The following is a 19,990-nucleotide window of genomic DNA, read 5'->3' on the forward strand; positions in this document are numbered from 1 at the left end:
TATCATATATAAAATTGATTATATCAATTTGGTTCATTTTTTTACCCAAAAATCAATCAAACCGATCTTATTTGCACCTTAATTAAAGTTAATATCTTGAGAGGTTTGAAACATCTTGATAGTTGTGACCATGGATTGAAATATCAGATTTTACGGATACGTCGGTATTTCGATTTTACGGATATATCGGAAATATCGGTAGATATTTTTTCATAAATATTGGTGCAAGAAAAATTATTTAAAATTCATAGGAATGATTGGAAAAACATATATATATATATATATATGATCAAGAAAAAAAAAAACGTAAACAGAGATATATCGGTAAATTCGATATTTGAATTTTAAAAATAATAAAAATAATTTATTGAATAAAAACAATTTATACATAAATATAATACATATGACATTGCAATAATCCTTAGTATCAAAAGGAAGATCGATATGGTTCCATTATATTGTTACATGAAGGGAATCCAACTTGTTGAAGACAATATTTATTTTAAAATTTTCAAAATACTTTTATTAAAACATGTTTTATTATATTTTAAATGAAATATTAAATTAATTTCTATAAAATATTTTATTTGAAATTTAATTTTTAAAATTTTATTAAAAATGTATAGTAACAACTTTTTCTATTAATATTAATTTATTTAATAATCAAAATAAAAGTCGATAATTAATAATTATTTATATAGAGAGAGTCTCATGATTTGTTTTTTTTTTTTTTTTTATCTCTACTAAATCTAAAAATCAAAATGGCATTCACTTCTCTCACTCGGGCATCAAGAAGCCCTTTTCTGAAGTTGCCCTCCAGACGAGAGAATCCCTAAAAAAGCCCTATTTTCCTCTGCCACTCTCAATCCTCGCAGGTACTAATCTAATTTTTTTTGCAACCCCCGTTTGATTCCCAAGAAAATCCATCCCCCATTCGATTTCCGGGAAAATTCGTCCTCGTTTGATTTCCGAGAAAATCCATGCAAAACCCCCAAGGAAAACCAAAAAAATTGCTTTTCTTTTGCTCCCTGTGTTTTCTGGATCTGTTTTAGGGGTCTCTTTGCTGTTGTGCCATTGGATTTAAATTTCACGAACCCTAAATCCACGATTTTTGAGCCAGGCTGAAAAACAAAACCTTTGCCTAAATATCATGATCAGATTACCAAATAGCATCTTATGTTTTTTTTTAAAAAAAAAAAAAATGGACAAATTTTGTATCCGCTGGACTGGTAGGAAATATCGGGAAATTTCCTGAAAAATCGGTAAAAATACCGAAATATCGGTGATATTTTCGGCGTTTTTGAAATCCTCCTCCGGTTGCTCCGCGCGTCAGATCCACTCGTGATTTATCGGCCCTCCACCGATATTTCGGCGAAATATCGGCGATTTGTCCATTTTTTGACGATATTCCTGGATCGGGGTGGATTTCAAGGACCCCAATTATCGTTTCAAGGCTGACCGATATCTGATATTTCGGCGAAATATCGCCGATAAATTCCGATATTTCAATCCATGTCGTGACTATTTGAAATATCATCATTTAAGGAGTTTTGAAAAACTATTTGGACGGTTCTCAATTTATTTCTAAACTTGATAATTAGTTTTTCAATTATCAAATTTTATATGGGAAAACTGATCAGAAGGGACAAAAATCCCTCAATATTGTAAAACTAACCCCCCACTTTTAATAGCCTCCAAAATGACCCGATCTGGACAAAAATACCCCTCAGCTACATCACCTCTTTTTTCCCTCCCATTCTAATTTTATTTCCCTCCATTCACCTCTTTTTTATTATTTCTTCCACTTTCTCATTTTTTTCATTTTCTCCTGTTATTCCGTTTCTCTCTTTTCAATGCATTTCTTCAAGTCTCACACAGTTTCTCTTCAGATTTCTTCAACTTAAAGCGCTTTAAGTTGTGGTTGGATAAACAGTGTACGTTTATTTTTATTTTTCCATATTTTTTTCTTTCATGTTTTATTTATTGAATATTTTCAAACATTTAATGAAATGTAGTAAATATTTAAATAAATTTGAAATTGTTATAATTTTTTTAATATCATTTGCAGCCATGAAAAAAGGGATTAAAAGAAGGAAACAATCAGCTTAAAAAGTGTAGTGTGGAGAAACATTGTCTATATGGAAAAATCAAATGATGGTAAGTAATAGAACTTATGGAATTTTATGATGGTTTTGATATTGTTTGCATATTTGTGCTTTATATAGATGTAAATATATGTGTTAATAGGGTTTTGACATAATATATAAAGTTATCTTTTTTAGTTATATATCAAAACCTTACGGATATTAAGTTGAACTTGACGTGTGTTAAGTTGAACTTGAAGTAAGTTAAGAGTGTATATAGTTATTTTTATAGTAACATTATATTATTGTTATTGTATTTAATTATACTCAATTTGAGTTGAATCATTTGCAAATTACCCTTGATATTAAATAAATTACAACATAACCAATCTTTTAGTAAATAAATATATTTTTATTGTTTAAAATAGTTTAGAGTTACAATGTCTGAATTTATTTAATAACTATATACATTGTATTTCTATATCATTATTGGTATTATTTGAGGTAGTAAAGATGATTAATAAAGTTATTTATTTGTTGTTTATTAAAAAAATAAATATGTGTAATGAAATAATATGTATTTAATAATGAATGAGTTTTTAAAAATTAATACCTACTTATTGGTGCTAATGCTATGATGTAACTAAAAAATATTCTAATATTGTTTGTTGATGCCACTAATTGAATTATTCTGTTATTTCAGTGGTTGATGAAGTAGGAATAATGCTTTTATATGAAGGAGAATGGGTACAAGATGGAAATGTTTTCTATTTCGAAGGAAGTAAAGGTAAAGGCATTGAGATCCCGAAAACTATATCATATAAATAGTTATTAGGGGTTGTCCATCATATTCTGAAGCTAGATCCAACAAATTGTTTTCTTTCAATGAAGTATGTATTCAATGCCGACATACCCACAAGTCCTATAAAACTAACTGATGATGGGGATGTGAAATTCTTTATTGGTTTAAATTGTACAAATGGTAAGCTGCCTGTTCCATTGTGCATCACAGTTGAAAAGAGAATTGATAATCACAATCAGAAATCAATTTGCAATTCTTATTTTGAATGTCATATGTCTTCTGAGATTGATAAAGAATTGAATGGGGACTCAATGTTGATGCATAAAAGTAGACACATTCATTGTGATTCAGTTGAAACTCTTACTGTTGATGGTGAAAATGAACCAATATTTCAAAATGAGTCACTTGAAGGGTATAAAGTTCATGATTGGAACATGAATGAGACTGCAATTAATGAGGAGGATTATAGAATGAATACTAACCCTACTAGTGATAAGCAAGTGACCCAAATTGGCTCATTCAAAACTGGTTCAACTCAGAGTGCAGAAATCTTGACCATGATTGATACAAGTGATGGGTTCATACATGACAATCCCACTATAATCGAAGATGTAGCAAATGAAAGACAAAACATGATGCAACAACCTATAGTTAGTGGAATTAGTGATGACCATCTAGAAGAACACCAAATTTACTCAAGTAAGAAAGAATTACAAAGGAAGTTGTATATGATGGCTCTGAAAAGGAAGTTTGAGTTCAAAACAACTAAATCCACTACTAAGTTATTGCTTGTTGAATGTTTTGATAAAGAATGCAAGTGGCGAATTCGTGCTACCAAGTTTGGGGATTTCCAATATGTTTCAAATAATGAAATTCTATTCAACACACACTTGTTGGTTAGATATGATGTCTCGTGACAATCGACATGCAAGTAGTTGGTTGATTGGTGAGAGTATAAGAGAAACATATCAAGGGGTTGGTTGTGAATTTCGACCAAAAGACATTGTAGCAGACATTCGAAAGCAGTATGGCATTCAAATCAGTTATGATAAGGCGTGGAGAGCCAAAGAACTTGCTCTAGGTTCCATTAGGGGATCACCTGAGGAGTCTTATAACACTTTACCATCCTATTGCTATGTTTTAGAGCAAAAAAATCCTGGTACCATTACTGATATAGTTACTGATTGTGATAATCAATTCAAATACTTTTTTATGTCGATTGGTGCATCTCTTGTTGGGTTTCACACATCAATAAGGCATGTGGTTGCAGTTGATGGGACATTTTTGAAAGCAAAGTACTCAGGGACTTTATTTATTGCAGCGTGTAAAGATGGCAACAATTAGATATACCCTTTAGCCTTTGGGATTGGTGATTCAGAAAATGATGCCTCATGGGAGTGGTTTTTACAAAAACTACATGATGCACTTGGACACATTGATGATTTGTTTGTGATATCAGATCGACATGGTAGCATTGAGAAAGCAGTACATAAAGTATTTCCCCATGCGAGGCATGGTGTCTGCACTTATCACGTTAGACAAAATTTGAAGACAAAGTTCAAGAATCCTACAATTCATAAGTTGTTCCATGATGCTGCCCATGCTTATCTTGTTTCAGAGTTTAATTTTATATTTGGGCAACTAGAGATGATTGACCCAAGAGCAGCAAGATATTTGATGGATATAGGTGTTGATCGATGGGCACGTTCATATTCTACAGGAAAAAGATATAATATCATGACGACAGGGATCGTTGAAAGCCTTAATGTTGTGTTGAAAAATGCTAGAGATCTTCCGATTTTGCAATTGGTTGAAGAATTGAGAAACTTACTTCAAAAATGGTTTGTGACTCGTCAACAACAAGCAATGTCAATGTCAACTGAACTTACCATGTGGGCTGATGGAGAACTTCGTTCTAGGTATAATATGTCAGCAACATATCTAGTGGAACCTATCAACTCCAAGGAGTGTAATGTTAACTATGCTGGCATTAGTGCTCAAGTGAATTTAGACACTCGTTCATGCACATGTCGACAATTTGATCTTGATCATATTCCATGTGCACATGCTATTGCTGCTTGTAGATTTTACAACATTTCATGTTACACTTTGTGCTCCAAGTATTTTACTACTAAAACATTGTTATCTTCATATTCAATGTGTATTTATCCAACTGGAAATGAAATAGATTGGGTAGTACCTAATCATATTCGTGACAAAGTTGTGTTACCACCTAAAACGAGACGCCCAACAGGAAGACCAAGGAAAGTAAGAATTCCTTTTGGTGGATAGAGCAAGCGCACATCTCGTTGTAGTCGATGTGGTCAATATGGGCATAATCGGAAAACATGCAAACGACCAATCCCTTGATATCATGATAGCTTTGGCACTCTATGAACTTACATGGAATGAAAATTGTAATAGTGAGCTTTTTTGTTTTTTTGGTACCCATGTGAACAGAAATGTAAGTTACTTTTTTGTATAAGGTGATAGGATAAGCACATAAATGAATATTATAATAATGATCCCCTTTTTTTGCATACCCATAGAAATGGAGATATTTGTTACTTTTGTACATATATGTTATGATGAGTTATGTATAAAGTATGAATGAAAATTACATGTTTATTCTCAAACTATGGACTCAACTGTTCTCACGTTTATTGATAAGGAACTTGACAATAGTTAAGTTCAGGTTTTGTCTGAAGACTGTAGACTTAACTACCTTCAAATTTGTACATAAAACAACTTGACAATAGTTAAGTTCAGGTTTTGTCTAAAGACTGTGGACTTAACTACCTTCAAGTTTATACATAAAACAACTTGACAATAGTTAAGTTCAGGTTTTGTCTAAAGACTGTGGACTTAACTACCTTCAAGTTTGTACATAAAACAACTTGACAATAGTTAAGTTCAGGTTTTGTCTGAAGATTGTGAACTTAACTACCTTCAAGTTTGTTCATAAAACAACTTGACAATAGTTAAGTTCAGGTTTTGTCTGAAGACTGTGGACTTAACTACCTTCAAGTTTGTTCATAAAACAACTTAACAATAGTTAAGTTCAGGTTTTGTCTAAAGACTGTGGACTTAACTACCTTCAAGTTTGTTCATAAAATAACTTAACAATAGTTAAGTTCAAGTAAAAATGGCAATTGTAGACACAACTTCCTATGAGTCTATAGAAAATCAACTTGATACCTGTTAAGTCCAGATTAAATATGTTATTCTGGAATAGATTTCGACTTAATATCTATCAAGTTTGTTCACAGTTAACTTGATAGTAGTTAAGTTCATGTGTTCTATTAAGACTGTGGACTTAACTACCTTCAAGTTCGTACACATAACAACTTGACAACATTGAAGTTTAGTTTAAAATGTCAATTGTATACATAACTATCGAACAACATTCATCAAAATATCCAAGTAGATATATCAACCTGTCCAACTACATTTATCAAAATGTCTAACTACATATACGAAGCTATCCAATTACATATAACAAACCATCCAACTACATTATCAAAATGTGAAATATCAACATGAATTCATTGCATAGGCAAGTATTTCATATAAAATAACTCTACTGCCATCTTTTCCCGAAACCAGTCCATTCGTGCACTTGTTAATGACTTCAATGGATGGTTGTGCATTAAGTATTCAACATATTTGATAACAAACATGCCACAATCACCACTGCATGGTACACAGATAATCAATGTTAGGGCTATTATTAAAGATTAAGTGTATAAGTTATGAAAGTAAATTTAAGATCACTTACTCATTTTCCTATTGAGGAATATCTTGCAGCCGTTCAATTTCCCATTCCTGGTAGTTAACTTTTGTGTCACCATGAAAACCATAATATGCTATTGCATTCAATATATGCGGCAACAATTTGGCTAATGGTTTAATGGCAACTTGCAATCTTGCATTATTATTGATGCCCATCAATGAGTCATATACGTATATAATCCTTCGATGAAGATGGACAACTCCTAAAACCCAGTGACTAGCCCGAACATTGATAGGGACATACACAATGTCAACATCAGGCCATTTGACAGAATAAAGAGGCTGCAAACCATTGGCATAATCAATAAGGATGTCATTCTCTGGTAATTTGAATTGGTTCCACTTCTTGCCATGCTTAATCCATCTTGCTTGAGCATTTTGCTACATAGAATAAAGTTAACATACATAAATAAATAACCAAGATCATAAGATTCATTATTACAAAAAAATTAAAAATGATAACTAAAATTCAAACTACACATACCCAAAACATAGTATCCACTGTGGTAAACTTTTGGGAAAAAATATGAGGATTTTCTATTCACCGCTTCCGAAAAAAGAAGAAGGCAACATCAATGTGCTAACAATTACAATAAAGTAAATTAGTTATATTATTTGGTTGTAAGCTGAACATAATAATAAATAAAAATAAAAACAAAATGCATCATTTACAAACCGTGTCAGCAAGCCATGAACCATGATTAGACAGTGATTGAAACCATTTTTTATCTATATGTATGTAGTCAATGTCAATTGTGGACCTTTGACATAAAACAAAATAAAAACATTAGTAATTTTATAACTTATGAAGAACACAAATTTACAAGTATGGATGTATACAACTTACCCTTGGTCATCACTCATCCACTTTTGAAAGGACTCTAATGCTTCTTCAGAGATTGGACGCAAAGGATCAAATGAAGTTAATGGTTTCTCAATCTCTTTTCTTAGTTTCTTTCTCTTGGTGGGATCTGTAAGAGGGTGCTGCAAGATATGAGACTTTTTAATCTCACGCCTTCGCTTAAAAATGGCAGGAGATAGATGGTGAGGTATGACATATACTGAAAACTCGCCCGATATAGTTGGGGTACCAAACAACTTGGCAATATCAATAACTGGATCATCAATAGAGTAGTCATCTTTCAACTCTTTAGTCATGTGTTTTTCTGCAAGCTGAAGGTTTCTAGAAGCTTCCATATCAATGTTCACATCCATGGGAATGTCATTCCTCTCCACTTCATCATCTGTAACATCCTCAAAAATTCCAGTCTGGAAATCAAAGCCCATATTGTTATCATTTGCTTTTGTACTAGATTTTCTGAATCTAGTGTCATGCATACCATGTTCCTCATTCGAACTCTTAACCTAAAATTGCATACACCACCCAATAATAATAAATATGAGAAAACACAAATGTCAAAACATTGAAGTATTAGAAAATTTAAACAAGTAAACATGTCACTAACTTCTAATAAAAGTTGTTTCAATTCATCCATCTTCAAGTTGAGTCCTTCAATTTCTTTCTTTAGATGATTGAAATTTAACTCTGAGCTTTGTCTGAATTTCACAAACTCCATCCATAATTTCTGCACATATTGCACATAAATGAAATAAAAATTTAACACTTACAATATTTATATATATATATATATATATTATGACAAGTTTGTTCACTTTGAAATAACACACTTGTTAAATTTAGGTTTTTTCATGATCCCTACAAACTTAACTTCCTATAAGTTTATTTATAGTTAAGGTCAAGTTCCACATGTTAATTATGGAATGAACATCTTATATTAAATAAAGTACCAAAAAAAAAAAAAATGCATGCATTATTTATGATGGCTAAGTTTAGGTTAAGTTACCTCTATTGATGGGGCGATTGCATCATTTGTTGTTTCTTCTGCCATTGCAGAAGTAGCAGCAGCAACATATGCAGCAGTGTCAGATGAGTTTTTTTCATGCCTTAAGTCATCCTTCTTGGCATCTTGTGAGGCATTTGATTGGTGCAACATTTCTGCTGAAGCTCCTTGTTTATCTACATGTTTGTAATAGTCTTGTTGTTGCTCCTCTAAAGTGGGTGTTAGAAGCGAATGAAAAGTTAACTATAAAGTCCAAATCAAATATAATTATTAATAAACAACAATACAATAATATTTATAATTGCATTCTTAAAATTTAAAGGTAAAGAATTACTTACATGAGGCTCTAGAAATACATTTTCAACCTCAGTAGACCTTTGAGCACTTGTTGCACTCCAATTTAATATTTGAGGATAGCTCTCAGCTACATGAGTGGCATATTTCAATCCAATAAGTGGAATAGCCTCGTATGCCCAAACCTGGAATGCATATGGAAATCCAACAAGACTATATGCTTCAACTGCAGCTTCTCCCTTTGCTTTCTTTTTATCTTGGTATTTGGATACCCGGTTCTCCAAAGCTCTTTGCAAACCAAATAGTGTCCTCTCATAACAAATCCCCCCCCACATAGATACTTGTTAAAAGCCTCCAAATTATCAACCAAAGCAACCCATTCCATATCTATTAAATTTTTTCCTTCTTTCCCAAATAAAACATGCTCTAAAAAATACAAAAGTGCCAACTTTATCACCTCTTCATCTTCAAATTCTTTTTTTTTATTTTTCTTATTCTTTTTCTTTTTCTTTTCCTCTCCTAAAGAAAAAAAAAACTTTCTCCAACTCATCATTACGCACCTTGTTTTCTCCTTTAAAGTATGTGTCCCTTATTCGTAATGATTTTTTATCACATTTTGTAATAGGACCAAAACTCAAGCCCGTAATCAATGCAAACTCTTCTTTACTAAATCTTAAGCCCTTTGACTTTAATAAAATCCAAATTTCATTGTCTTTTTTGGTTTCACATTGACGTAACAACAATTGATGAACAATTTGGGCTGAAAATCTAAGTTTGGGAAGGAGTAAAAAATGACCAAAACATGATTTTCTAAACATCTCCAATTGTGGTTCAATCAATTTCTTCTTAATATTTTCAATGGCTACCAAGTGAGACAAACATGCAATTTTTCCAGGAAAGTACTCCTCTTTAGATATTTTAGATATAAAAGATAAGAGAGGAGGAGGAATGTCAATCTGCAAGATAATAACAAATTGTAAAAATATTAATATAAATTGAGCAAAATTATATTACCAAACTTATCCAACTATGTTAAATCCATCATTTTGTATTACTTCTTAACATAGACTTTATTTTCCTATAATTTAAGGATGTCATGTCAAATGCTAATATTCTAAAGATATTATTTTACTAATGCAATTGAAGCTATTATAGTTTACTAAGTTGCAGTTACAAAAAATTGGAGACATTATTCTAGTGTTTATTGAAATTTGAAACAAAACAAAACCATTTTGAAATTGCAACTTGTTGACAGTGAACTTGATGGCAGTTAAGTTCAGTTTTTTCTTAACATATATATTTAAATCAAAATTCTAAATATTTGGATAAAATAATTTCATAAAAATTATATTCAAATACGTTATAAATTCATAACAAATAACTTCATTACACAAAATTTCAAAACCTTTTGATGGTAAACTTGATAGTAGTTAAGTTTAGTTTTTTCTAATCATTCAAATATTGCTTTAAACCTTGGACTATAACCTCACTGAGAAAATTTCCAACAATTAGATTATCAATTCATGAAAAATAAATTCATAAAAAATAATAATAATCTATTAAAAATGATAAAATTAAAAAAAATTAAAAATCAAAATTTCAAGTAGAAAATTAATGCTTACTGAATCAGTTGATTTCTTCTCATTTTCTGATGACGATGACGAGGTTTCAAAACCTGGCTCTCTTTCACTTCTCTTTTTTCCCAAAATTTTATACCTCTTCTATTTCGTATTTTTCATCACCGAATTTTTTTCTTCCTCCATTTTCATGAACTAAATCAATACACAATATCAGAAAGATGAAAAATAGAGTTTGATTAAAAAATAATAATAATAAGAACCAAAATAAGATACTTAGGGTTTCTTCTCATTTCATAGATGAAGATTCATATATACAGTTCGAAAAACTAAAATCAAAGAATGAAACAGTGAAACTTACTTTCTGTTTTTTCTTTGTATTGTGTTGCCTTTTTGTTCTCTTGCAATAAACGGAAAAATCCTTCATGATTTCTTTCTCGCAGGCTAACAGATGGAACAAATGGGTTTGCAGAGTAAGGAAGAGACACAACACAAGAGAAGGGTAAGGAAGAGACACAACACAAGAGAAAATTGGAGTTGGAGGGAAAAATGGCTGAAAAAGGGGGTATTTTTGTCCGAAGTAGGTCATTTTTGAGACTTAAATAAGTAAAGGGTTAGTTTTGCAATATTGAGGGATTTTTGTCCCTTTTAATCGGTTATCCCATTTTATATTTATTCTAACGGTTATACACGGAATTATGTCAGAATATATATATCTCTTTTATTTAAGTGAAAAATAAATTGTTTTGAATTCCTTTATTTAAATGAAGATAGAGGAGGTCCAGGCTTGGTGGAGTAAAGAAAATCATGCAAAACCAAGGGCCAGACTTGAATACCAAGAAGGCCCATGACAGGAATTGGGGGCCCATGGACTTCGGAGCGCGGCTTTGAAATTCCTTCGTCCGCCGAAGCATCCCCATAAAGAGAATACTAGTCAGAGCTACAGCCTCCAGAAGGAAGCGAAGGCAAAGTTTGAAAGAGAGAAAGCATGAAGATAGAGGAGGTTCAATCCACTACAAAGAAGCAGAGGGTCGCCACTCACACCCATATCAAAGGTCTCGGTCTCGAGGTATTTCTACTCACTTTCATCTTTTTCTCTCTTTCTGATTTTCCTTTCTCTTCTTTTCCTTTTTCCACGTTTCGAGATTTTAGGGTTTTATTTATTGCTTGTTTGTCGCTGGGCATTTGTGTATCTTCTCTACTGTGAAGCTAAGACATCATTTTTCTCTGATCATAGTAAGATTAGCTGCGCATTCAGGGTCATGTGTGGTTTTGAGAATTTTACGCTGTATGGCATGGGCAACCTTTGAACAAGTTTTTTTGTGTTTTTTTCCCCCGAATTTCAGGAAAATAAAATTATTCAACAGCTTGTAGTAAGGTTCCCAAAATGGGGGGCATTGCTTGGTTGCTTCAGTGTAACTATGTTAAGAACTCAGTGTCTTGTATTTTTTTTTTATCTGCCATTTTAATTGAATGTTTCAGTGTGCTTGCTGGTGTAGCTATGTTATTTTGTAGACTTTTAGGTTTCCAGGGGGCTTATATCATTGTATGGGTAATTGGGGAGTGGGAGTTTTTGGAGGGGTATTGATATGATGAAAGTATGTGCTTTATATGCAAAAAAATTGATCTTTAAGAACTTTGAGGGACTTGATGACCATTATGAATGTTTTTTTTTGGCAGAAAAGGAAAATAATATTAAATAGAAGTATGAAACAGTGCACTGTACTATCTTTCCCGTGTAATTATGTATTGATGAACTGGTTCTCTGGATTGATCTCCATTTAACTAACTGATATGATTATGTGGGTTTTGTTACTGTTTACTTCCAGGCCAATGGAAATGCAATACCTTTGGCTGCTGGCTTTGTGGGACAGATTGGGGCAAGAGAGGCTTCTGGTCTTGTAGTTGATATGATACGGCAGAAGAAGATGGCTGGCCGGGCTCTTCTATTTGCTGGACCTCCTGGTACTGGGAAGACAGCACTGGCCCTTGGCATATCCCAAGAGCTCGGTAGCAAGGTACAACTTAAATGTACTCTTACCATTTTTTGTTCAGTAGTGTCTTGAATTCTCTTTATCAGAGCTGTAGATTTAGATTCTGGGGTTCTCTCCAGTTGATTTTCAGTCTAGCTCTGGGATGTTGAATGCCTTACTCTTCAGGGGTCTGAGATCTGCTTTTTACTTCTGATTTACAGGTTCCTTTCTGCCCAATGGTGGGATCAGAGGTATACTCATCAGAGGTAAAGAAAACTGAGATTTTAATGGAAAATTTCCGACGGGCTATTGGTCTACGTATCAAGGAAAATAAGGAAGTGTATGAAGGAGAGGCAAGTTATCACTGATTATGAGTTTTTTTTGTTAATAGTTTGACTTGCCAGTAATATCATGATCTTTTTGTTGTATTATCATCTTTAAATCAAGTAGCTTCTCTTTTTTAGGTGACAGAACTCTCCCCAGAAGAAACTGAGAGCACAACAGGTGGTTATGGAAAAAGCATTAGCCATGTGATTATTGGATTAAAAACTGTGAAGGGAACCAAGCAGCTGAAATTGGACCCAACTATTTATGATGCTTTGATTAAGGAGAAGGTGAGGTCTTGGATTCTTTTCCTTTTGTTTGTTTGTTTATATCCTTAAGAATTTTAACCTTTTTGTTGAAGCTTTTAAATGCAAGTTTTGCATATAGGAATAGTGTCATGACATTGTGCATGAGCACTTGAGTATATGGGGTTAATCATTAGTTTATAGGTCTACTTGCATGCTTAGATTGTTATTTTTTTCTTTTATTTTTTATTTTGTGTATGGTTTCATTATTTTTCAATACAATCTGCAGGTAGCTGTTGGTGATGTTATATATGTTGAAGCCAATAGTGGAGCTGTTAAAAGGGTGGGCAGAAGTGATGCTTTTGCTACAGAATTTGACCTTGAGGCGGAAGAGTATGTTCCACTTCCTAAAGGAGAGGTTCACAAAAAGAAGGAGATAGTTCAGGTTTGTTTTTGATAAATTCTGGGATCTTCATGAACCATGCTTGGAACTTGATTCCATTGTTCATTTCTCAGTTGCAATGGTATCTTGGGTGCTTTGCCTTCTTGAGTAAACTGTCATGTGATCAAAATAATGTGGTTTCTAGTTGCATGTGTTCTTAATTAGTTTATTATGAAGAATTGTAAGTCTAAACAGGTCAAACAGGCTGAAGCTATGCAGAGCTACAGTTTTGACTTTGAGTATTCAGGCTTGTACACTGCATCAGAGATTTCAAAATAGTTCAGATTTTACTCTTCTTGAATTGTTCAAACTTGTTACATGTATCACACGTGTATTTGCATTCTTCTTTCCATTGAGACTCTAAATTCATTTGTGTCAAAAATGTGATAGAAACAATTGAGGGGACACATGATTCATATACCGCTTTGATTTCCTGGACTTGATGTGGTGAGTGCAGAAGAATTTATTGGCACATGGATGATGGGACAGGGAGCTTACACATCAAAACTTAAGTGCAAATTTAGTTGCCATTGATCATATTTTAGGTGATATTTTGCATTGAATGTCTCTGTTCTGTAGGTTTAAGGATGGATTGAAACTTCTCTCATTTCTTTCTTGAATTAAACACAACCAAACATGTAAAGCCCTCTAGTGGTGCTTTTTATTGACTGGTGTGTTCTATATTCCTTAGTTTTAGAGGTTGCCACCACAGAGTTAAATGTCTGAGATGGGTGATTCTCACTTCTCAATGAAGGTTGAGACAAAATGAGGGGGCCTCACTCGGCTAACTTTTAGTTAAATCTCAGTAACAAATACACTGCATCAGAGTGTATTTGCATTCTTCTTTCCATTGAGACTAATTCATTTGTGTCAAAAATGTGATAGAAACAATTGAGGGGACACATGATTCATATACCGCTTTGATTTCCTGGACTTGATGTGGTGAGTGCAGAAGAATTTATTGGCACATGGATGATGGGACAGGGAGCTTACGCATCAAAACTTAAGTGCAAATTTAGTTGCCATTGATCATATTTTAGGTGATATTTTGCATTGAATGTCTCTGTTCTGTAGGTTTAAGGATGGATTGAAACTTCTCTCATTTCTTTCTTGAATTAAACACAACCAAACATGTAAAGCCCTCTAGTGGTGCTTTTGATTGACTGGTGTGTTCTATATTCCTTAGTTTTAGAGGTTGCTACCACAGAGTTAAATGTCTGAGATGGGTGATTCTCACTTCTCAATGAAGGTTGAGACAAAATGAGGGGGCCTCACTCGGCTAACTTTTAGTTAAATCTCAGTAATATCTCACCTAAGTTTTTAATCTCTCTCTTCATATGTCCAACCCCTTTATCTTTATTGATACAAAGATTTAAGCCCTTGTTTACTACTAAAGTTACATCTTTATAAGGTGTGGTTTCAGAGACACAGTGGGTTCCCCATGTTAATTATTCATCTTCTCATTGCTTTTTTCTTTTCTCTGTAATCAGGATGTAACACTTCATGACCTGGATGCTGCAAATGCACGGCCTCAAGGTGGACAAGATATATTGTCCCTAATGGGTCAGATGATGAAGCCCAGGAAAACAGAAATCACTGATAAGTTACGACAGGAAATTAACAAGGTATCATTTTCTGGATGGGAGATATTAACCTATATTTTTTCATTTCTTTTGAACACTAAATCTGTAGTTATACAAACAGGTTAATTGGGGAACAATCTTTTTTTTTAAACTCCTCAGTTATATCTCATAAAGCCTAACCCATACGTAAATATTTCTTTTGTTCTCAAACTATTCACGAGTGTTGGTATTTGCATAGGATAACCAACCAATACTTATTTTTGAAACTCCACAATGTGTATCAGCCACACAATATCTGATATGTGCCATGCTCCTATGCCTTGCCCAAGCCATTGCATATTTGGGTGCATGCAGGCCTAATAATGCCTTGCACTTGTTTCCGGAGAGTCTTGATGTGCCTCAAGGTGCCCCAGGTGTGCCCATGTCATGCCATAACCCACACACTTAGGTTTCAATAAGCCCTTTCTTTTTGCCTCAGCTAAACATGCCCCTGATGAGTGCCAGCCTTGTCACATGCTCCACTTCCTCAGGTGTGTATGCATGCACCCATGTGCACATGAGTGTGCCATACCAAGCCACTCTTGCTTAGCATCAAAACTCTTCATCATTTGCTGTAGGATCCCATGACCTTGGCCATGCCCAAGGTCCATGCATATAGCATCATCCACATGCACAACCCATGCACCAGAACATATTCATCTTGTACTCATTCCCCACTAAAATTTTGCCAAGATGATAAGGTCCTTCATGCTTCCTGACTCATAAATTTCTTAAATGAAATGGTTTTGTGAATGACAGGTTGTTAACCGTTACATCGATGAAGGTGTGGCAGAGCTTGTTCCTGGGGTCCTATTTATTGATGAGGTCTTTTTCTCATTTAATCCCTTTTCATCTTTGGATTATCTCCAAATTGCTTTTGTGTATCTTGGATTTCTGAACTTATTTTCATAGGTACACATGCTGGATATGGAGTGTTTTTCATATTTGAATCGTGCTCTAGAGAGCTCACTGTCTCCAATAGTAATTTTCGCTACAAATAGGGGAATATGTAATGTAAGGTATGGCATTCTACCTGTGAAAATGACCAAATAACTTGGAATAGGATGAAAAAATTACCTATCTTTTCTGACCATTGCAGTTTTCTTTTTTTCTTTTGGAATCAATTTCTGTTTGTTGATGTGTTTAAAATATTGAACCCCAGTGAAAGATAAGACAATCTATCAGTGAATGCACAATTTACAGCTAGTTGACCATATATACCTTTTATGAGTTTCCTAATGGACCAACAAATTGGCGAGGAGATGGGCTTGACAATGACTCTGGTGTGATCTGTTTTGGTCAGAGTGTATTATTTTAGTTCAATCCATTTGTTGGGCTTGGACATCCTTTAGACTTACCTGAAAAACTGCAAGCAGTGAACCTAATTTATAACCTCTTCTCTATACAGATCTGTTCAGAGGAACACTTAAACTAGAACCCACAGCTGCACCAGACAATAGTGAAGTTGGTTACAGTACAATAAGCCCATTGTGTTAAAAATTAAGATGTATTAACTATTATAACATGTATAAATAACTTACTGCAAGTACTCCGATTTTTATAGAAGTTAACATCTAGGCGTTGCCTGGATTCCTCGATCACCTTAAGCTCTTGTTTCTGAACATGGCCCCTTCTCATTTTGCAGAGGAACTGATATGAGTAGTCCTCATGGCATACCTGTTGACTTGTTAGACCGGTTGGTGATTGTACGGACGGAAACTTATGGTCCTGCCGATATGATTCAGGTCATCGTCTATCATTCGGAGACTTGTTCTTAGTTTAACCCACTTTCAACTTCTGGAACACATTATCAAATTCCCTCCTATCTGATGTTTTTCTTCTTCGTTGATCGAACAGATTTTAGCAATCCGTGCACAGGTGGAGGAACTGATTATAGATGAAGAAAGTCTAGCTTACCTTGGAGAAATTGGACAAGAAGCTTCATTAAGGTCTGATTTGCATTTTACATATTCTGTACACAGGATCCTAGCTACCCTTCCTCCCATGAATACTCAAATCTAATCATAATGTTCCATCAGGCATGCAGTTCAGCTCTTATCACCTGCTAGCATTATGGCCAGGATGAATGGTCGAGACAACATTTGCAAGGTACTTACAGATTTGATGAATCATTTGATATATGCATGCTCTCACAATTCTACCAACAAAACCCCCTAGTGTGTCTTGTCTTGAAAAATATTCACCCTATTCATGGGAATTTTACATTTCTATTTTTACAATCTATAGGCTGATCTGGAGGAAGTGAAAGCTCTATATCTAGACGCAAAGTCTTCAGCAAGGCTTCTGCAGGAGCAGCAGGAAAGATACATCTCATGATAATTTTAACTTAATCCTTCCAATGCATGCTTTTGTTTTGAAAAGAACCATATATGAGATGGCATTTAGTGATTGAGAGGACAAGGAGGAGCCACTCTGACATCATGGATAGCACCTGCCTCTACATCCGATCCAGTCCTTGCTGTCCATTAACTTGCTCAGCATTTTCTCGGTGCCTTATGGGTGGTGGTTGCTCCCAAGTGGAGCTGGTTTGAATCCTCTGGATGTCACCGGAGGTATCCCACCAATTACCTATTTTGCAAAGACAACAAAAATATGAAGGAGTCTCAGAGTTTTTGTTGATTGATGATGTATTTGCAAAGACTAATCTCTTTATAGACCCCAAAAGACAGATTACTTTCTTGCATGGTAGATCTGCTCTTAGCAGCCTTAATCTTGTTATATTTTGAACTTAGAAATCGACTCTTTTGCTTTCTATTTTTAAATCCCTTTGGGAAATTCAAATTGGTTGATGGGGTAGCACTCCTTTCATGAGGTATGTTGTCAAAATTAAGGTATGCATTAAAAACAAAGTCCATTTTGGTGGGCAGAGTGATGGGGAGCTGCACCTTAGAATCATGTTTCACATGAGTTGAAGCGTGGGAGCCCATGTGTTAATGCTCCAAACTTTGTCCTTAATTCTTAGCATATTGACAGTCCACAGGAAAAAAACGACATTTGTAATAGTCAATTCAGACATTACACGATTATTGCAATTTCTATGTTGAGTCGTCCACCTACTACACTTCGCTCCAAAACGATATATATTTCAAAGCATAGTGGCCTTTTGTTTTTACCCTTTTTTAAATAATATTCATACACATTTGTTGTTGAATGGTCTACTCAACAGATCTAGCATTACTATTCTTATATGCCATGTGTTTTTCACTTTAAGTTATTTGGGGGTGTTTGGTATAATTTAATAATAATTATTTAATAATTTAAGTTGATTTTAAGTTAAATTATTTAATTTTTACTTTAAATATAAGGTTTATTGATAAAATTAACTTTAAATAATATTTTTAAATCATTAAATTGATATATTTATTTTTATTAATTATAATTAGAGTAAAATAAATTAACATAAGACATCATGGAATAATAAAGGAGATTGTTGAGATAATTAAAGTAAATAGGGTAAAAAATGAAAAATGAAGATATGGACTAAATTATAAGTTAATTATTTTTATTTCTTACTTCAAATTATTTTTAACTTTAAGTAATATTATTATGTTTTTTTTTTACCAAACAGGTTAAATTTTTTTAATGACTTAAACTAAATTAAGTCACTTTTAATTAATATATTAATTTATCAAACACCAACTTAATGTGAACATATTTGTTAAATGTATGACTCATGAATTCAAAGGAAGTTTTGAATTCATTTACTAGGTTTTGGAATGAAAACGAAAATAAGAGAAAAATATAAATATAATTAAAAGTTTATATATTTTAAATTTATTTAAATTTTATATAATGAAAGAAAATAAATTAGAAAATTTAAAGAAGTGTATAAAAATAATTTATTAACTTAATTTTATTTATTTATTTTTTCTCTATTTTATTTTTTTTACATTTTTCCTCCAATTTTTCTGTGTCTAAACATATTAGAAAAAAATTATAACGACATAATATATCGTCCAAAAAAAAACAAAATAACGCTCACCCTTAGGCACTAATATATTATGATTTAATTAAAGTTAGAAATAAAATAAAATCTTTCATAAAAAATTATTTAATATTTATCCTTATTTAAATCCTCTTTATTATTTCTTTACCCTTTTTACACTTTTTTTTTAATTTAATTTTATTTAATTAATATTTTGGGTGGTGATTGATTTAGATGTTAACATCTTTGGAAAGTATAAACAGGGTCCACTAGCTACGACTAAAGCCAAGACCCAAGGGTTTGGCCATTGGGTTCACGTGGTTGAATCAGTCTCGGTACGGGCTCGTGCATCACATGCCACCCATCTACATTCTAACTGGCAAGGGGCACTCTTACTATGTCACGGCCCAATCAAAAACCCCCACGTGCACAAAGATGGAGCCGGCTTTTAGCCATTCACTTCCCCGAATGGAATATTCCTCCTCCTAAATTGATCGGCGCGTGCGTGGCATACGTTTTGCATTTGAGCCCTTTAACTTTTCAAAATTAGACTCCTTCCAGCGCAGGATTCTAACAAATTATAAATTAATATTTGGATTCAAAATTTCACAAAAGTCCCCTTTTTTTTTTTAATCATATTTCAAATGCCAACGCCGGGGGGAAATATTCTGACTACAGTCAACCATTCCCGTAACATTATACTATTAGTCAAATTATAATCTACATGTTTGACTATTCATCCAAAACCCCTTTATTTTTTTTTAAATACATTTTTTTTTATATTCTTATGGATATAAGGGGAGTAAAGGGATTAAATTAATTTTTTTCATTTTATTTGCTAAATATTTAATTAATTAGAAACAAAAAAAGAAAAAAATATATATTAAGAAAGAAAATCCATATATACTTGATACCAATCTTTACCATGAATTTATTTTTATAAAAAATAATATTTCTTTCCATATTATTTTGATTTCATTCCCCTTGCTTACCATCATTAGCTTTCTCTCATTAATTTCCATCTATT

At 33.1% G+C, this 19,990-nt stretch overlaps 2 protein-coding genes across 2 annotated transcripts; one reads left to right on the forward strand and one right to left on the reverse strand.

Annotated features, from left to right (window-relative positions):
* Positions 1 to 822: 822 nt before the first annotated feature.
* Positions 823 to 17,849, forward strand: LOC117916506 (ruvB-like protein 1). The gene is made up of 13 exons (XM_034832578.1): positions 823 to 875; positions 11,182 to 11,480; positions 12,241 to 12,429; positions 12,606 to 12,737; positions 12,849 to 12,998; positions 13,243 to 13,398; positions 14,886 to 15,020; positions 15,777 to 15,842; positions 15,930 to 16,036; positions 16,663 to 16,762; positions 16,875 to 16,966; positions 17,057 to 17,126; positions 17,265 to 17,849. The coding sequence occupies exons 2-13, from the start codon at positions 11,400 to 11,402 to the stop codon at positions 17,352 to 17,354; spliced, it is 1,368 nt and encodes a 455-aa protein (XP_034688469.1). The 5' UTR covers positions 823 to 875; positions 11,182 to 11,399; the 3' UTR covers positions 17,355 to 17,849.
* LOC117917086 lies at positions 6,574 to 9,169 on the reverse strand. The gene is made up of 5 exons (XM_034833314.1): positions 8,879 to 9,169; positions 8,544 to 8,783; positions 7,526 to 7,947; positions 7,029 to 7,059; positions 6,574 to 6,960 (listed from the first exon to the last, which is right to left on the reverse strand). The coding sequence occupies exons 1-5, from the start codon at positions 9,167 to 9,169 to the stop codon at positions 6,673 to 6,675; spliced, it is 1,272 nt and encodes a 423-aa protein (XP_034689205.1). The 3' UTR covers positions 6,574 to 6,672.
* Positions 17,850 to 19,990: the final 2,141 nt, after the last annotated feature.

This window comes from Vitis riparia, chromosome 6 (assembly GCF_004353265.1).
Source record: "Vitis riparia cultivar Riparia Gloire de Montpellier isolate 1030 chromosome 6, EGFV_Vit.rip_1.0, whole genome shotgun sequence".
Lineage (NCBI taxonomy): Eukaryota > Viridiplantae > Streptophyta > Magnoliopsida > Vitales > Vitaceae > Vitis > Vitis riparia.